This window comes from Taudactylus pleione, unplaced genomic scaffold (assembly GCF_031769625.1).
Source record: "Taudactylus pleione unplaced genomic scaffold, aTauple2 ptg000129l, whole genome shotgun sequence".
Lineage (NCBI taxonomy): Eukaryota > Metazoa > Chordata > Amphibia > Anura > Myobatrachidae > Taudactylus > Taudactylus pleione.
The window spans coordinates 10,043,411-10,061,944 of record NW_028284531.1 but is presented as its reverse complement, the minus strand read 5'-3'; the positions used below and the strand labels follow the sequence as shown (position 1 = coordinate 10,061,944).

Genomic DNA, 18,534 nt, shown 5'->3' with positions numbered 1-18,534 from the left:
CCTATCCTTGTGTATCAATGCTATTTCCCTATAGATTGTAAGCTTGCGAGCAGGGCCTTCCTACCTATATATCTGTCTGTTATTACCCAGTTTTGTTCTATTAATGTTTACAATTGTAAAGCGCAACGGAATATGCTGCACTATATAAGACACGGTGAATAAATAAATAAATATATATATATGCAAATGATGTACAGACGGCACTTGGAGACAGGTGAAAACAATACTCTCACCAGAGGGATTTTATTAGTGGGTCAACGTTTCGGGGTCTTCTACCCCTCCCTCAGGACAGGAAGGGGTAGAAGACCCTGAAACGTTGACCCACTAATAAAATCTCTCTGGTGAGGGTATTGTTTTCATCTGTCTCTCTCTCTATATATACATACATTTATTTGTGTGTGTGTTTGAGTGGTCATATCAAATACAACATGGGAAGGTGATACCATAATCTCAAGACCATAAATACAGTGATCATTTTTATATGACAGACAACTTATCAGACGTATGTCTGGTATTGGCGACACCAGTGTCTAAGGGAACCTGGGCAAGAGATGCTCCCTAATCAGTAGCAGCACCTTATTATCCTGCAGGCGTGGGCAGGCAGAGGCAGAGCAGTCCCGGCCCTCCTCTATGTGGGAGGCTGTCGCCGCTGCTGGAAGCAGGTGGGATCCGCTCTGTGTCGCTGGCTGCTGCGAGTCCGGGATCACTTCCTACACACTCCTACGTTAACGGGGGATCAGTGGGCTGGGGAGCCGGCTAACCCTCACCGCAGGCAGGAGAGTGATGGGAGAGGGCAGTAGTTCGCAGGTCTCCGGGCATTAGAGACAGCTCTGCTATTATTACTACCAGCCTGCTGCTGCTGCTGACTGGAGCAAGGAACCCAATGAGGACTTCAGTAGCAGCTGATGCCGCATGTATGAGGTGCTGAGCATACACACTGCTACGGTGACCGGCAGCTGCCCGACACGCAGACATGGGGTAAGTGTAAACTCATCCATCTGAGATCTCCAGCATGTCACATACATTCCTAAACTAACGTCCATATACCGCTTATATGGACACATACTGGATCTGTATGTCCGTCACTCAACTCATCACACTCCTATCAGAAGGTTGAACTTTTAACATTATTATCCCAATGTAATTAATTGCTGCATTACTGCATCACAGCCCAAATAAGCTATTGTGCATTGTCTGTGATTATTACACATTTACTTTTATATATCCCATTATTAATTCAGCTACGAGAGAGACCCACTCTCTATCCGATCCCTATGTAATAACAGTGCGCGGCTCTATCTTGTCTTAATTAAATAGATGGAGAAATTATTTCTAGAAAAGCAAATATTCTATCAGCTACTATAGCAGCGGGTCAATTTGCTCCCAAGTTTGAATTACCTTTTCTTTCCCTGACTGGTTATCCATTCGATGTAATATAATTAATCTCAAGGGTTCAACCTCTGTCTACACAGCTTCTTTATATTACCGAGTAAGCAGTATTGCTATGGTAAAACAATGACTCAGGATCAGTCCTTTTGGGATCCAATTGTTTGTGGCAGTAAGAATGAAACTATAGCATTACAAATATGGACATGGCCAGTAAAGTGAATAGACATGGAAACCTGTCAGAATCATATGTTGCTATAATTCTTTCTCCTGGGTCTTTTTACTTTTAGAGATATTATGACTCATTGACTTTTCAGAGCTATCTTTTATGCAGTTGAGTGCAAGCTTTGTTTCAGGTCTATGAAATGCTCTGTTCTAATCGGTTTTTGCACTGTGACAGTATGTGGTTTGTGCTTTTTAATGTTTGACAATCATTGCTTCTTCCAAACACTAGAATGAGACCCAGCAAAACTTAAATTAAGGATTACACAGATAGTGTATAACACTGTAGAGAGGGTTAATCTCACTTTGAAGACTTTTTGGAACTGTTCCCTCCCTGTCTCCAGACAACATTTTATGCTCCTATTACTGATTACTGGAAGAATTCATTCTCAACTTTCTTTGTTCCTGAAGAAGCATGTAGTTTGGGATGATGCCGTCCGTAGTCTGGGATGATGCCGCGCTCTGTTCCAAAGGAAAACTTTCTTCTGCCGTGCTTGTGTGGGCTGATAAGGCGCACAGTAATTGTTTAGCTTGTTTTATAGTATATAAAAGGGGTTAGCAGGGGTGTGCGCACATTAAAGAATGAATTTCTCAAACAATTCTAAGCGTTTACAAAAAAATAAGTCAAGTAACAGTTTAAAAAGAGATTTTAAAATACATTTTATACTGTACCTAAATTGGTTCTCTTTTCTTTTTTTGCATGACAGAGGTGTGCTATACTATAAATATCAGTAGTTGTAATAGGCTGTAGGCAGAACCAAAACAGAATATGGTTGCATCACATAAATAAAAATTTAAAGAGCTATAAAAACAACCAGTCCCCCCCCCCCTGAAAAAAAGGGGCAATTATTATTTATTAGTATTGTACCTATCCACAAGCCAATATCTGGTTCCTTCTGAATGTATGAAGCAGATGACTGTTCACCTCTAAAGGTGCCTACACACTTGGCGATCTGCTCACGATCTAACATTGTGTCCGATTTCCCCTTGAACTCTTCCCGGCAGTTGTGGGCACGATTTGGTGTTAAAAACTGTCCAATGTGACAAACGATCTATCGTGCCTCCTAACTATTCCAGTGCATCATGACTGAGATTGTCAGATCTGCCCTACAGCACCGCAGATCTGAAGCTGCGATGTACGACCTGCGGGGACGCGCATCGTGATCGTGAGTGGACACTGACGATTTGTGCATATTTTACACGATTTGTCGTTACGATGCGTCGCAATCGGGCAAATCGTGTAAAATATCGCTAAGTGTGTAGGCACCTTAAGTCATCATGTGTACTTTTTGGGGCAATTCTATTATATTTATAGTTTATACTGTACATGTTTGTTTGACCTGAAAACAAACACCATCCCTATTCCCTACATGACTGTGCCTACCCCTAGAGCTCAAATTATATATAACATTCAGTCCCCTAACAAAGTGATTGGCTAAAGATGCCCGTGGAATTTGACGATATTGGATCAGAACCTCTATACACACCTTCCTATACCTTCTAATATCCTGCCTATACCTTCTAAGGATGACACTAATTTGCGTACGCAGTCATACAGTAAATAAAGACTTAGACCTGGAATCTGTGGTTCCAAAGCACAAGTATTATTCAAGTAAAAGTACAGTCAGTTACACGCAATTGATCCAGACACAATTTAGGCGCAAAGGAATTATACAGACCCAAGTACAGTATTCATACGCAGCGCTTCCGGACCAGATGTTAGGCATCAGCAAGAAACTCCTCATGCAGCAAGAAGACTAAAGACCCAGTGTTGGAACACATATTTATACCCCCCCAGGAATAGGCAAAACAATAGAGACGTTTGTTGCTGATTCTATTGGTTCCCAAGGGGAATCCATCTGTTACAGAGCATTTAACAGGCTGGTTCAAATAGACTCACCCAGCCTCTAACAACTGGGGGTCTCTCCCTTCCCGCCCCCTGTAACATCCTAACAGTTAATACATTTTGTTGCTTGAAGCCTCTGCGGTCCATAACTCGAGAATGCATGATGCGATCTCCCCACCGATTATACCGGAATACTGTGGAAAGAGTACGCATCAGTACAAAACCAAACATGGCTTGTTTAGCATGTATAATACCTTAGTTACCAAATATCTTTATTTCACAGCGTTTATATTAACTGAACAAACTTAAATCTTATACCTTAACGCTAATGGAACCTTGTAAGTGAATATGTAATGTGTGAGAGTATGGGGTTTGATATGAAGACGCTAGTTAACTGGGGACAGATGCGTGCGCATTTAGCTACTAAACGGTGTTTTCATTCGGGGTCTTAAGCATAATGTGCGTATGTGAAATGGTGAAAGATGCAATCGCACGATGCTAATAATTGTGCATTCGCTACTGGGCGCCATGTTAGCAGCTCAATTGTGCGTAATGTGCGGTGTTTATGCATGAGATTCCATCCACGATGGACTTAACATAATTTATTTATACACACACACACACACACACACACACACACACACATATCATTCCTCACTCACAGTTTCAGACTGCAGTGCAAATGTGTTACCTCCAGCTGTGAAGCTAGGGCCATTCTGTCTGGGTGTGAAACTAAAACCTGTTTAGGATTCAGACACATTCAATTGTGTAGATCAATGCCTGGATTATATTACAATTGCCACAACTATACTTGTCTGCATTCAGGGATTCCCAATTTGTATGTAAAACACTCACAGTTTCTGGTGCATTGTCTATTCTATTTACTTTTTCGCATGAGGCTGTTCTTCTAGTTGCCTTTGGTAGATTATCAAAAACATTGCCATCTGTTCTTAGCTCGTGAGCTGTAACTTAAAGTGACGCTGGTCGCAAAATGGCGTCTTGCAGATTCTTGTTTCTAAAATGGAGTCTAGCTGCCATTCGCAAGATGGCATCACGCACGGTTCAATTTTAAACTGATCTTGTCTCAGCCAATTATCCAGCTTTGACAAATTGCAGCCATGCTATTGTCCAGCCTACTACATTGGATATGACCAAAATAGTTTGCTTAAGCTGCCTATACATTCTGTAACTTCTTACATATATGACCATTTTAAACCTAATTTATTGAAAGTAGTCAAATGTGGATTGACATACATGGATAAGTCAGATTATGACCACTATGCCACCCTGTACAGTACTTGTCATAATTCTTTCTCATTGATGACTGCACACATGGCGAGTCCTTTTTATACTACACACGCAGCAGTTTGTGTTGACCATAATCTGTCTGCATTCTCCATGTGGACATTAACCCGACTGCTCTGCGCTTAGGGACCTTGAGGCTTTTATTGATTAGAACTAATTACTAAAGCTGGGTACAAATGACCATCCCTCACAGAATACCTCCTCTCACTCGCCTACGAAGCCCTCCACCTCTCTTCTGCTACCCACAAGTCCAGCATACTTTCATCACACACTCCCTCCCAGTACTTGGCTCCATCAGTGGCTGCAGCCTCGCCACTTTCCGTTCTGCCTTCGGGACTTATCCCGTGTCATGCGAACCCTATGGAAAGTCCTCACATGCTCAATTAGAATGTTATCCAACCTCACAGACATTTATGGGTTTATGTACCAATAATCGCAGCAGTGCCGTGATTATTGTGTATCAATCTCGATGGGAATATTTTCATTTTAATGAAAATATCCCTGCTATGTACCAAAGGGAACTCGCAGGGACAGCGGTTGCTGCAACTGCTGTCCCTGTGAGGTATATCCCTGGCAGAAGTGAAAGACTTCTCCGGGGGATGCTGACGCTGATGCATATGCACAGTGTCCGCTTCCCGGGCTGGCCTGGGGGAAGAGATCGAAAGATCTCTCTCCTGCATCGGGAGCCCCCATAGGCTTACAGTAGTTTATGCCATCTGAAGGGAATCGGTATGGAATCCCGGCTGCCACATTCCCGGAATGATGATGTTCGTCCATGTAAGATGACGTTTTGCCTCTTTCTGAGTTCCGTTTTTTTGGAGGGAAAAATCCGAACTCCACGTGCAAACTCGAACCTATCCGAGCCTGCACATCCCTAATTGGTACCATTCTTTATTCATGGCTATGTTCTTAGACAAAATTGTGAGTGAACCCACTCCCTTGGCTGAGAATCAACCACACACATGAATGGTCTCAGGATACTTTACTGTTGGCATGGACAAGTGTAAAGATCTGAGGGACTTTGACAAGGGTCAAATTGTCATGGCTAGGCATCTGGGTCAGAGCTTCTCCTAAAACAGCAGGTCTTGTGTGGTGTTCCAGGTATGCCGTGGTTAGTACCTACCAAAAGTGATCCAAGGAAAGACAACTGGTAAATTGTTGAGGGAGACCAAGGCTCATTGATGCTGTTATGTGACGTCGTGACAGCTCATATCCGCTGCAGGTTTTGGCCAGAGCTGAGAGGGTTAGCAGGCAAAGACAGCCACAGTGAGGTTTGGTCCAGGCTGATTGCTCCCAGCTCTGAAGCCTCTGTGATCATGCAGTACTCAGCTGCTCATAGTGGTAATTACCAGAGGCTGGTCTTGTTTGCTCCAATGGCTTTGAGTTCTGTTAGGGCAGCCAGCCCATTCCTGCTTTGCAGGAGGTAGTATCTTGTGGAAGTCGTGCTATCCGGTCCCTCTTCCTGTATCTGCTCTTTGGTATTCCTGGTTCTTGTCCTGGCTCTGCCTTGCGTTACCTGTACCTTTTGCAAGAATACCTGGAACATTCCTTGTGCTGCAAATCCACTCTGCAAGCCATTCGTGTTTTGTACTGTTGCTATTCCATCCTGCAATATATGTAAATATCTCTTGCTGCTATTATTATACGCTGGTTAGGATATTGCTATTCCATTCTGCATTATATGTTCTGCTGCAATTCCGTATGTGAGATTGTTGCTATACCATCTTGCAATATATCTGTTTGTGATTACCATTATTTTATGTATTTGTGCCTATATGCAATCGTATTGTTATTGTCCGCAGTGCGCGCTGCTCTGTGGTAATTGCCCTGCGATATTATTACTTAATTCATCTTCATTCCAGCACCCTGCATCTGTCACAACCCGTGCAGTTCCTCTATCCTTCAGCAGTTTGTGTGCTATACGCGCCAGAGCGCAGAGTGACACCCCAGGAAGAAAAAAGGAACTGCATGGGTTTTAATAGTTACAGGGTGATAGAATGAACACTACTAGAATTGCTGATATTCACACTACCTGTTTACTAGTCGTCTGTATTCTATCTTGCATTTGTCCATGGCTGCAGGCTGCTCCGTGGTTAATATTACCTTTTGTACTACTACTCCAGTTTTCCATGCGAACTCCCGCTGTTTGTATAAGCCCCTACTGTCCGGGGGTTAAGACCTGGCGGCATCCTAAGTACCGGTGAGTGCGTCATACTCTATGGGAATAATGGGCGGTTGTTACAGGCAGAAGCCGTCCCTAGAGTGCCTCTAGAGGACTTATACAAATACATGGTAGATTCATTACAGATACGCTGGGGAGTGAAGGCTAGCTTGTCTTGCCCGATCACACAGAAGAGTTACTTCCCCACATCTTAATCCGAAGGAGTATCTGTGTGATGTGCTGGATAGACAAGTCTGAGCCATGGAGGCCCCACATCGCAACTTACAGAACTTAAAGGATCTGCTGCTAACATCTTGGTGCTATATGCCACAGGACACCTTCAAGGTATTGTGGTAAACATACCTCGGTGGATCAGAGCAGTTTTGGCGACACAAGGGGGACCTACACAATATTTGGCAGGTGGTTTTAATGTTATGGCTGATGGTTGTATAGTATATGTGATCTGTTCACATGACCTTCATTATAGTGGAGCAATAACACAAAACCCAATATTTCAGTTATGCCACTGGTAAGTACTGTACACAATGGATTCACTACACACGTTTTAATGTACTTCAGAAACAGTTCCTGGGTGTGTTTTGCCAAATGCATAGAAGCATCTCTGTGCTAATGGCCTCATTTTAACACATTTGCATGAGAGCATATTTCATAGATCTGACTAGTGCATAAGTAATTGCTGACTCAACAAACATAAAAAGACAGTTCTTATATAGAATGCACCTGTGCTCTAGGAGACTCACAAAACATGCAAACAACTCTGATCCATGAGGCCCCACCTCACAACTTACAGGACTTAAAGGATCTGCTGCCAGATACCACAGGACACCTTCAGAGGTCCTGTGGAGCCAATGGGGAGAGAGCGGGTACAGTTTGCCCGGGCTTGCTAGAGGGGCCCGGCGTCAACTCCCTCAACTGCTCGCGGCTGCTGCAGCAGCTGGAGCAGTCTCCTATGGCTGTGGGGGGAGCGATCACACTGATCGCGCCCCCCCCCCCTCTTAGCGTCAGTCTGGGGAGCTTACAGCGCCCCCGCTCCCCAGCGCTGTAAAAGTGTTTTTTGTTGTTTTTTTTTTCCCCTAGGGGGTCAGGCCACGCCTCCCATGATTAGGCCACACCCCCTCCTTTACCTGGGCCTGGCTGGGCTCTCTACAGCCCTGTCCATAACTCGACGGATCAGAGCTGTTTTGATGGTACGAGGGGGGCCTACACAATATTAGCCAGGTGGTTTTAATGTTATGGCTAAGGAGTGTATACATCTATAAAGCTTTTATAAAGTATTTTTTTCCTTTAATCATTAAATGTGCATAACAAGTCCTATTTTGCAAATACAATCCCTATATTTAATCATTTGCTTATGCATTTTTCTAGTAGACTGTATGCAGCTAAATGTTTCTGCTATCTTTGTTTTAAGCATCCATAGAGCTGGCACGTTTTGTGTGGTATAATAATGCAAAGTTAGTCCCTCAGTTACAGTCTGTGCATCAGTTTGCCATATCGCATAGTGGCAATGACCCAAACAGATAGAAATAGACCAATAGCAGTGCCACTGTTCTATTTAACGTCAGCATTCCTATGAACAGACAGCTTCTGCTTTTCTTCTTCTGTAGAAAATAATCATCCACCCATCAAACATACCTTTCCAGAACACTGCATTTCAAACATTTGTGAGTCCGGGAGAGACGGTGTGTTGTCACAGTTCTGAGGTGGGAACGTGATGTCACAGTTCTGAGGCTAGGGGAGAGGGTTTGTTTATGTGATGTCACATTTTTAAGGCTGTGAGAGAGTCTGTAGGTATGTGATGTCCCCATTCTGAGGATGTGATAGAGGGTGGGGTTAGGTTATGTCAATCTGATGGGGCCAGATTATGTGATTTCACAGTTCTGAAGGTGCGGTTGTGTAACATGACGACAGAGTTTGAGTAACCTCACTGGTTTTAATTATTCAGAAAACTCTGTAGTAATAATTAGTATTTTCTGTATTTATATATTTTGTAATACAATAATTTATGCCCTTGACTAATAAAGCTACTAGTATATCTATCCCAAGTGTGAAGGTGTCCAGTCCTAGGTGACTTTATATTTTTGGCTGTTATGATCTGCAAGGAAGCACCGTGTAAGACCCCTAGAGTTTAGCTGGCAAGGTCTTCTGCCAATAACAGCCATCCACTGTTCCTTTAGAGCTGGACACGCTCACTGGTACTTAGGTAGCCTCCTGCTCTTAAACTCGGGACAGTAGGAGCTTACACAGCTAACCTGCAGATCACTGGATATAATGCGGCAAGTGGTGATAGCGGTACAACCTTGAGGGTTGAGAAACTGCACGGATGCCGATATGGCTTAGATGGCAGTGGTGCGACCTTGAGAGTCGTGTTGTGGCACTGGTGCTGAGATATGGCCTGGAGGGGGGAGATATGACCTGGAGGGGCGAGAAGCGGTTTTGACGGCAGTGATGCGACCCTGAGGGCCGAGGTTCTGCGTTGAGGGCCGAGATGTGGCTTTGATGGCAGTGATGCGACCCTGAGGGCCGTGGTGCGGCTCGTGTTCCGAGGTGCGGCCTTGAGGGCTGAGATGCCACTGAGGTATAGAAAATATCTAAGCCTCAGGCAGCGCTGCAGTTGACGTTGGTGAGCGGCAGGCGGAGATGACTGAATAGTCGTCACTGAGAGGTGAAGCCGTGGATGCAACTAGGCCGTAGACTGAGCCCGGATACAAAACTGCTGAGACTGTCAGGAACACGGGCAAGACAGTAAAGGCTGCAACTGACAGATACTTTACAGTCTGTAAAGTCTGTTTGGTATCTCCGGCAACGTGGCGCCGGTCCAGACTTGCTAAAATAAGATCTTCATCCAGTGAACAGCGAGTGCACAGATGAGTAACAGGTGGGAACTGGGACGCTGCACATCTAACCGGCAGCACCCGCGACCGTCCGACGTCTTGGTCTCCCAGCAACCGCGGGCGTCGTTCCAGTACGGTGTCCACGTTGCCCGGTGACCGGGGAGGCAGCCAAATCCTGCGGCTGGAAGAGGTGGCGTAAAGGCAAAAAGCCGCGATGGCGGCTTGTGACATTTGGCTTCTGCGTTCGTCTTGTTACTTTTACTAAAACATTGCTTCCTTTCTTTGTTTTAGCATCTTCCTTGCCTTTTAGCCACCATTCAATCACATAGCAAAGTTATTCTGCTGAGCTCTCTGTATTGTAAACTGATCTATAGTGCTGTGTGCACTATACCAAGAGAACAAAATCACTTGGCCTAAAATCACAAATCGAATCTAGAAATTAAATAGTTTGATGTGTGATCTTTGTTTCCTATACAGTTTGATTCCAAAATCTACCTGTAGCTCTTTATCAGGAGGATTGCTGCTGGTGGGGACCCTGCTCCTGCCACTGTTTAACTCTGCCTGCAGTGTCTTAATTCCCCTTCTCCTGTACTTAGTTGAGCACAAGTTGATTTTGTGGAAGTATCTTATGCATTTTCATGCTGCACATTCTTTGTACCATTGTGCATATAAATATTATCATGTGATTCAGGAGCAATTCCGACCAACTTTTGTTCAACTCTGCATGGCCCCATAATCAAACTGAAAGTACACTGACTGCTCTTCTGCTAACATACTTTGTGCTGCTGTGAACATTTTGACAATCTGATAGACTACTGTTCTGTTCATGACCACTTCAAAACAGGTACTCATATACAAAAAGCAGGTCAAGACCTATGACCCAAGCAATGTATTTAGTGAAATTTGATGAAGGACATACAAGTAAAACGTGGAAAACCCCTTTAATATTTCTTTACTGAGAAGCTGTCAGGAACCGTATGGGAAAAAGCCAGGGGATTAGGGTGGCTAGGGAACAAGCTGTGAGTGACAGTGCTAGGTCTCCCTATTGCGGCCAAACCCAGGTTTGGCTAGACCTGCCCAGAGGCGCGTAGTCTAACTCGCTTGGTGGTCTTCCCAGTGACCCATCCAATTGGGATATGGGTTTCGCTGCACCGTGAGCAGGTCATGGCCCTCTGGACAGGTACCTGGGAGTGGTAGGACTATAAACTGGTACCTGGGAGTGGCAGAACTATAAACTGAATACTTGAACACCAGAGATCAGCGTGAACTGAATACAGGAGATCGGGGTATGAACTGAATACTTGAATACATGAGATCAGCAAATTAATTGAATACTTGAACACAGGAGATCAGGGTATGAACTATATACTTGAGCACAGGAGATCCAGATGCTGACTTGCACAGATAAATGTGGATACAGGCATGTACTGGGAATTACTAGAGATCCAGCTGAGAGCTAACTAGTAATTGGCATGAAAGCGGATACCACAGGGAGGCAGTTGAACAGCTGAGCAGCACACTAAAAGACAACAGAGGGATTTACAAGCAACACTTGAGTTCTGTGAGAGTTGAAGTAACATGCTGGGAATTAGCATGGGAGCTAATACAAGTAACACTGGTGGTCTGTGTGAGGGCTGAAACACACACTAGATACTTCGCGGAAAACACCAGAGAGCATAACAATCACCAGAACAGTGAAGTTGAACAGCAGTTTCCTGTTCCTGGAGTCAGACTTCAATACCCCTGGACTACCATTGGGAGGGACTAGTCAGGTGATATGGAACAACATGGCTGCGCCCATGCCCGGCACCCCGAAAACAAGGACGCACGCACGGAAGCCCTAGCAGACCCCGGGGTGAATAATCAGACACCACTCACCTCCACTCCCAGCAACTGACCACCTAAGCCCAAGGTGAGTAGCGGCTGATCCCAGGCCGCATCCTGACGGAAGCACTATGCTATTATTGTTATTGCGTCTTGGGTTTCAGTGCATCTTGACCTGTTATGACCAGTAAATTCTTTTCATTGCCCATGAGGGTCACAGACCTTGAAATTTACATTTACTCAGTTATGTCCCTTCAGGGTAACGCAAGGTTGAAAGTTCCCGAGGAATTAAGGGTTACAACCTGTGAACCATATTTAGTGAGCACACTTGGGAACTCAAAATAACTTTACTCTTTCTTAAGAAATTAGGCTTTTTTTTTTTTTTTAACCTGTATGAATTATAAAGTATGTTTTATAACTGCTAAAAAAAAAAAAAAAAGTAAAACTACAAGATAATTTGTTTACCACCTAGCAGAAAAACTGTTGCAATAAATAAGAGCAGTTATCTTAACTCGGTTACAAATTAAGAAGCATTACTATACTGTTTAACAATGGCTACAGAACAATAGCTGGGCTGTTGAGTTGCTGGAACTCAGAAACTTTATACATGTGCTTAAATAAAGGTAGCCTGAGATTTATGAGCATTGTGCTTGCATGTGTCATTTTATTTAAATTGGTGTCCCCATCCACATAATTAATATAGAGTGCAGGTTTGAGTTTTTATGAATGAACTCCTTGTCCGCAGACTTGCCTGTTGGGGGCTTGTATATAGTTGAGCTGTAAACATCAGATTTTCTTGTGCAGCGTAACTCTTTATTGGCCACATAGTGGATGCTTCACTATGGATTATTATTTTACTGATAGCCCCTCCAAATTCAGTGTCATGTAGCCTTTATCTGATCTCTTCAAAACAAATGCAATCAATTTGCATGCTAACCCTATTTTATATTTATTTTTGCCTTTGTCGAACATAATTAAACAGTTATGTATTTCAAAACAGTTCATACAAGCAGGCTTAATTTAGCATCTGTAAAGCATTTAAGCCTGCTGGCAGGCCAATACCATTCAGCATACTGTCCTTGTCTGTGACTCTGGAGGAGATATATCAAAGCCTGGAGAGAGATATAGTGGAGAGAGAGAGAGCGAGAAAGTACCAACTCTCAGCTTTTAACTGTTATTTTACAGGCTGTTTTTGAAAAATGACACTTAGGAGCTGATTGGTACTTTATCTCTCCAAGCTTTAATAAATCTCCCATTTGTCCCATAAACCCCCTTCTTTCCTCTCAGTGCCACCCTGTCATATTTACTCATTTGCTAATACCCTGACAATACAATAAAATGTGACCACAGGGGGAGAGTCTGATTATTATAGAGAGCGTGGCATATTTTCTGACTTTGTGTCCACTCAATAATCCATTTTCTGCTGGCCCAGATGCTAGGAGTGTCAGTATCTGAAGTCACACTACAGCTGCACTGCTATCAGCCTTAATTGGTGGATGGCGCTGTTATCTAAACACTGATTGGCTGTTATCTGCCAATCAGGTTAAACTGTAGTGTAAGTGCGCTTGCAGGGAGCCGCTGCCAGAGAGAGATGGAGGGACCGGGGTGCAGCAGCATGTGAGGAGAGTGAGTAGATAAATTGGGTCACCCCATAGATCTGAGGTCCAGTGGCATCACAAGGGGGGGTGCGGGCCACACCCGGGTGTCACCCGCCAAGGGGTGACACCAAAGTGCTGACTCCCCCCTCAGTGAAAGGAGCCAGGTGCTGCACTGTAACATTACATGCAGCACTCGGCTCCTGACAAAGTGAGGGAGCTGGCTCTGCCCGCATAGTGGTACCCGGGTGCAGTTCGCAACTCCGGGACACCCCCTCCACCGGAGCTCCCCAGTTGTTACGTGGTTCGGGCTGCGAGGCCAAGCCCCCTTCCTCCCGGTACGTGGCTCCACTGCGCGCACTAAAGCCCTCCCCGCATCGGGTGTAATAGCTGGGAGGGATTCCACTGCTGAGGTCTCATTTTACATGGCTCTTTTATTACAGGGGGATTATCGTGGGTCAGTTCTGGGACATTATTTGGAGTATGAAGTTTGATGAGAACAGCTGACCTTTGGATATTTGTTACTGTAATGGTCATAAAATCAGTATATTTTAAAATTGGAATGGAGCTCATCTTGTTGGCAACCTTGGGCAAAAGCTGGAGATTAATATCTTAAGTCTATATTGGAAGAGCAGTTGGTTGCACAGCATTGGTTGCAGCAAGTAGGCAGGGTGGCAGTAGTCAGGTAGGGGAAGTGTGAAGTGACAGATCCCTGACTGACACAGTGGTCGGGGCATGAGGGAGCTTGCTGCATTATTCCCCGCAGACACACCATGGCCTTATTGTCCTGCGCAGAGAGGAGGGCATTTGCCCTCAAACTAAACAGGTAAGTACTGTACATACATGTGCTGCCGTTTTTGCCTAACTGCCCATCATTTATTACGTTTAAGGGTATTTGCAGGTCACTGCCAGGTCCATCTTTTCATCTAGTACACTTGGTTCAAGCCCATTTTTCCATTGCCATGCACAGATAGATAAGCCAGGGCCACTTGCATGCATTTGCCCCGCAGGCTAAAAGTTGCCTGTCCCAGGGGTGTGATGGCGGGGCATTGAGAATTGCATCATCATGACTCCTGCTGCAATCTGTGGCATTTTGCAGTGGGACATGGTGCTACGATAAGTTTCACAGTGAATTGTGTCGTCATTATGATGCCCTGCCCACAATTACTGCAGAAGTGGATGAGATGGGGTGTGCTCGGCATCCCGGCGGTCTGGATGCTGATGCTCCTACTGTATTACCGGCGGTGAGATGTGTGAGGGATGAGCACCACCACCACTCAGTCTGTAGTAGTGGACATAAATTTCCACAAATTATTCTATGATACCGTAAATCAAGCACAGGAAAACTGTGTCTGTAGCTTCTGCTGTTTGTTTGACAGGGCATGATGAGACTTGTAGTTCAAGAACAGCTGGAGAGTGGAGACACAGTTGTTGTTATCTTATATTTACATCATACTTGCCTACTTTTGAAAAGTAGTTTCAGGGTTTTATGGCAGTAGCAAGCGGCGCGCGGCGCTGGGTGTGTCCAGCAGCGGCCTAAAGGTGTGTCTAGACCTATGGGCGTATCTGTTGCCAATCGGGTGTGTTCTAGACCAAATTAAATTACAATGACTTTATGTAAACACTTGGCACATAAGGGGACCTTGCAAAAGGAAATGTGGACAAAGTAAGAATATGCTCCTCCACAACCATTCTACTTAAAATGCTGCAACCTTCAATTTTGTAACATATAGATTACAACAAATGTCATTTGAAATCCTGTGTGGTTATCACCGGCACAAATGATCATATAATAACTATTACGGTGACACCCTAGCTCCCCCACTGACATTAATACATCTCTGCCCTGACACACTGACATTACTACTAGATCTCCTCCACACACACACACAGTAGGCAAGCATGATTTACATGGTGGCAGCAAGTAGCCATAGCGCTGTACATGGTAACTTACAATAGAATAAACATACAATACAATATAAAGAGGTTCAAACACACAGTACAGTTGCAAAACAAATTAGATGATGATGCAACAAAGTTAAACCCCATTATTCACAGTAATAATCGCGACCTTGTGCCTGAGAGAGGATCATACTGTAGTTGCTGACTGTGAATAGAGACAAGGATGGGTGAGAACCAAGAGCGTGGAAATCCTTCCTCCTGAGCGCTTTACAGTCCAAGGGCCCCATTTCACGCTTACCGACACTCTGGCAGCCCTCTCTAGGAGGGGACAGCCAGGTTGGCCAAGCAGGGGGGCATCGCGCTGCATAGGGGGACATGGCCGGGCATATTACTTGGTAATGGGGGCGGAGCGGGTTGTGTGGCCACGGAATTGCGTCATTTTGGCCCCACCCCCGCTACACCATGCCGAGAGGCTTGCTTACTTTTTTGGGGGACTGGGAGCGCCTCCCAATTTTCGGGAGGTTCACGGCCAAATTGGGAGAGTAGGTAAGTGTGCCCCATTTAACAATGCTACTTAAACACCAGCGGGATATTTTCGGTTATTGTCACAGTGATGACAACGAATATGACACCAGTATTTATCATAACTTGCCTCGTCGGCGAGGTCCAGCGGCGTCCTCTGCCTAACGCTGCCAGCAACGTGCTTCTATGTCATGCGCGATGGTCAGTGCGATTGTGCCTGGAATGCTTTGCTGAAGCCAGAAAAGGCTGTTCCTGTGTCTCCATTACATGGGGACCGTATTGCTCTCCACATCTAAAAATGGCGAGAACGATAAAGAGACAAACAGCAGTAATCTTAGGTTACAGCTGTTTGGTTTATGTCATCCTTTCATAATTTAACATTTAGCTAATGCTAAAGTTGTTATGCATCAATGTTAAATGGGATCCTAAGCCAGTTAGGGGTGGGCAATAAGAGCCTCCCCAGCTGTTGTAGAACTGCACATCCCAACATGCCCTGCCACAGTTTTGCTATTTTGGCCATGCTAATATTGTTGCAATGCATGCTGGGATTTGTAGTTCAACAACAGCTGGAGGCCGCTTATTGCCCACCCTTTAGCCTATGAATGTATGGATGTCATTTTGTCAGATCTTCTATGTGTTTTCAATGTCTCATTTTAGTAGGTGTTAAATGGACAATATTTTTTACTAGCATTATATGTGATTTATTATGTAATTAAATAACAAACACTGTTTTTCACTGTCCTTATAAATACATGAACATTTTGTGAATTGTTCTTGGCTTTGTGTTATTGCAGTTTGCTTCCACCCACACTTCACATAAACATTATACTGCTATTTGTAAATTGCAATGTTTTCTCTGTGAGCCTGTGTGTGGTGTGTTACGTTTTCACATCACTGGTAATGTTTTGACATGATAAGCATTTATGTGGAAATGTTTGGGTGTGTATCCATGTACTGTCATTTGTGAGTAATGGTACATGGTAACAGCAATTGTTATAGGGCAGCCATGGTATCTGTATGGTAGCCCACAATCTATTGCATATTACCCATTATTTCAAATAACTAGGGATTATCGCTACAGATTTTTAATCGACTATAACCCTCCTGGCCAGACGTAGGAGACTTGCTAAACACAAACTCCTCTTAGCACCAAAACGTGTGTCACTCTTTACAGAGGGGATACTATTGTGTAGGTGCCAAGCGGGCACTTGGGGGACTTTTTAGAAGTTTATTTATGTTTAAACTCAGTACATGATAGGTTTTATATGGTTTAGAAGGAAAGAGGGTCAGAGGCATTTAGATTTAAGTGATGAGCAGTTAAAAGAGAGAACCACAGCCCTATAGATGTTTATTATTATTATTATTATTATTATTATTATTATTTATTTTTGATTGTAATTTAGAAATGCATATTATGCAGCACTATACAAAGAACAGATGCACACATGTGTTAATTTTGGATTTAGCATTAGTATAAAGGCACCTAATACTGTAAGGAGGTAGTCGGGATACTGGCAGTAATAATCCTGGCTCCAGAATTCCAACCACCGGCATCCCAATGTTCAGTATTAGGGTGAGGTGAAGGTTTAGGCTGTAGGATTAGGGATTAGGGTACTTACTGTAATTGCACACGTCGTGATGCTGATGTTGGTATTCTGACCGCCGGCATCCTGTACCCAATCCAATGCTGTGTACACACTTGGTGATTTATCGCGAGTGCATCAGCCGCTCGGACAGTGAATCAGTCTGGTGACTGATCTGTCGGTGCAGTGTGTACCCAGCATAAGCAGAATATTTATTCTCCTTTTCCTTGGAAGTACCAATTTTTCAGCTTCGCCTTTCTAGATACCATATCCTACTGTGGACTCTCTAGGGACCAGGCTTGGAAAAACTGCAAAGTAGCTCACACTCTTTTATATCTCCAAACAACAGAATTGGTATGAGATTATAACTAGGGCGTTGTCCTCCCTCATCATACTTCTATGGTAAATCTAACTCTAATAAAAGATAACTGGGAAACACACAACACTTTAGCAGAGTTACAATTTGCAGGGATTGTTGCAGGCTTGGGGTCCCCTGGCAGGTTGTATGTTGTGGTCCTCCCATTCATCAGGGTTGCACCCAATGATAAAAAGGGAGGCATATGGTAAAACAGAGTGTATAGCAATAATTGTGTCATAGTTTCCTGCTCTCCTGGAACGGCTGAGAGGTGAAAATCGGGTGGCCCTCCCCGGAAAAGTGCGCAAGTCTCCCAGTTTTCTTCCTACCCCCAGACACCCCTACAGCGGGTAGAGTTTAGAAACTAATAACAAACATCTTGTCTTTCTGTTCACCACATACTTTCCTACTCACCCGTAATGTCCGAGAGACTGACAAACTGCTGGGAGCTCTCCCAGACGCCCAAGAGTATAGAGCAACCTCCTGGATACCACCAACTTCTTCAATGAAGTGGGTGTGGACCTCATGGACCCACCACTACTGCCCGATGTTGCAAATGAAGACATTCCACATGGGGAGGCTGGGCTGTGATTACACAATTCTCTGCACCACGTACCTCCCACCTCTGCCACCTCATACAGGGCCTGATTCATTACGGATCGCAAATGCGAATGCAATACTGATTCCGCACACAGTTCAACTGCGATAGTATGCTAATCCACTGCAATCGCTATGCTGCCGCAGCACTACATAAGGTCGCCCACTTTACTTTACCCACATCTGTAATGTTTAGCAAGACTGCGAAAACATCGGTACAATCGAGTACCATCGCAGCCACACGCACACTTGCACAAGCCCTGACCTTACTCAGAAATTGCTAACTTCAGAGCACGCTATCAGGTCTCAGGCTGCGTATGGCATCGCAGTGGATAATTTATGCATGCCCATGCAACAGCGTTGAAACGCACTGGCATGCTTGCG

At 44.4% G+C, this 18,534-nt stretch overlaps 1 protein-coding gene across 1 annotated transcript in view; it reads left to right on the top strand.

Annotated features, from left to right (window-relative positions):
* The first annotated feature begins 488 nt into the window (after positions 1-488).
* The window catches only part of HOMER2 (homer scaffold protein 2), a 173,902-nt gene continuing 155,856 nt past the window's right edge, over positions 489-18,534 (top strand). Inside the window, exon 1 of the mRNA XM_088472990.1 lies at positions 489-978. Coding sequence (XP_088329116.1) covers positions 974-978 — 5 coding nt within the window. The 5' untranslated portion in view covers positions 489-973. The remainder of the gene's footprint in view (positions 979-18,534) is intronic.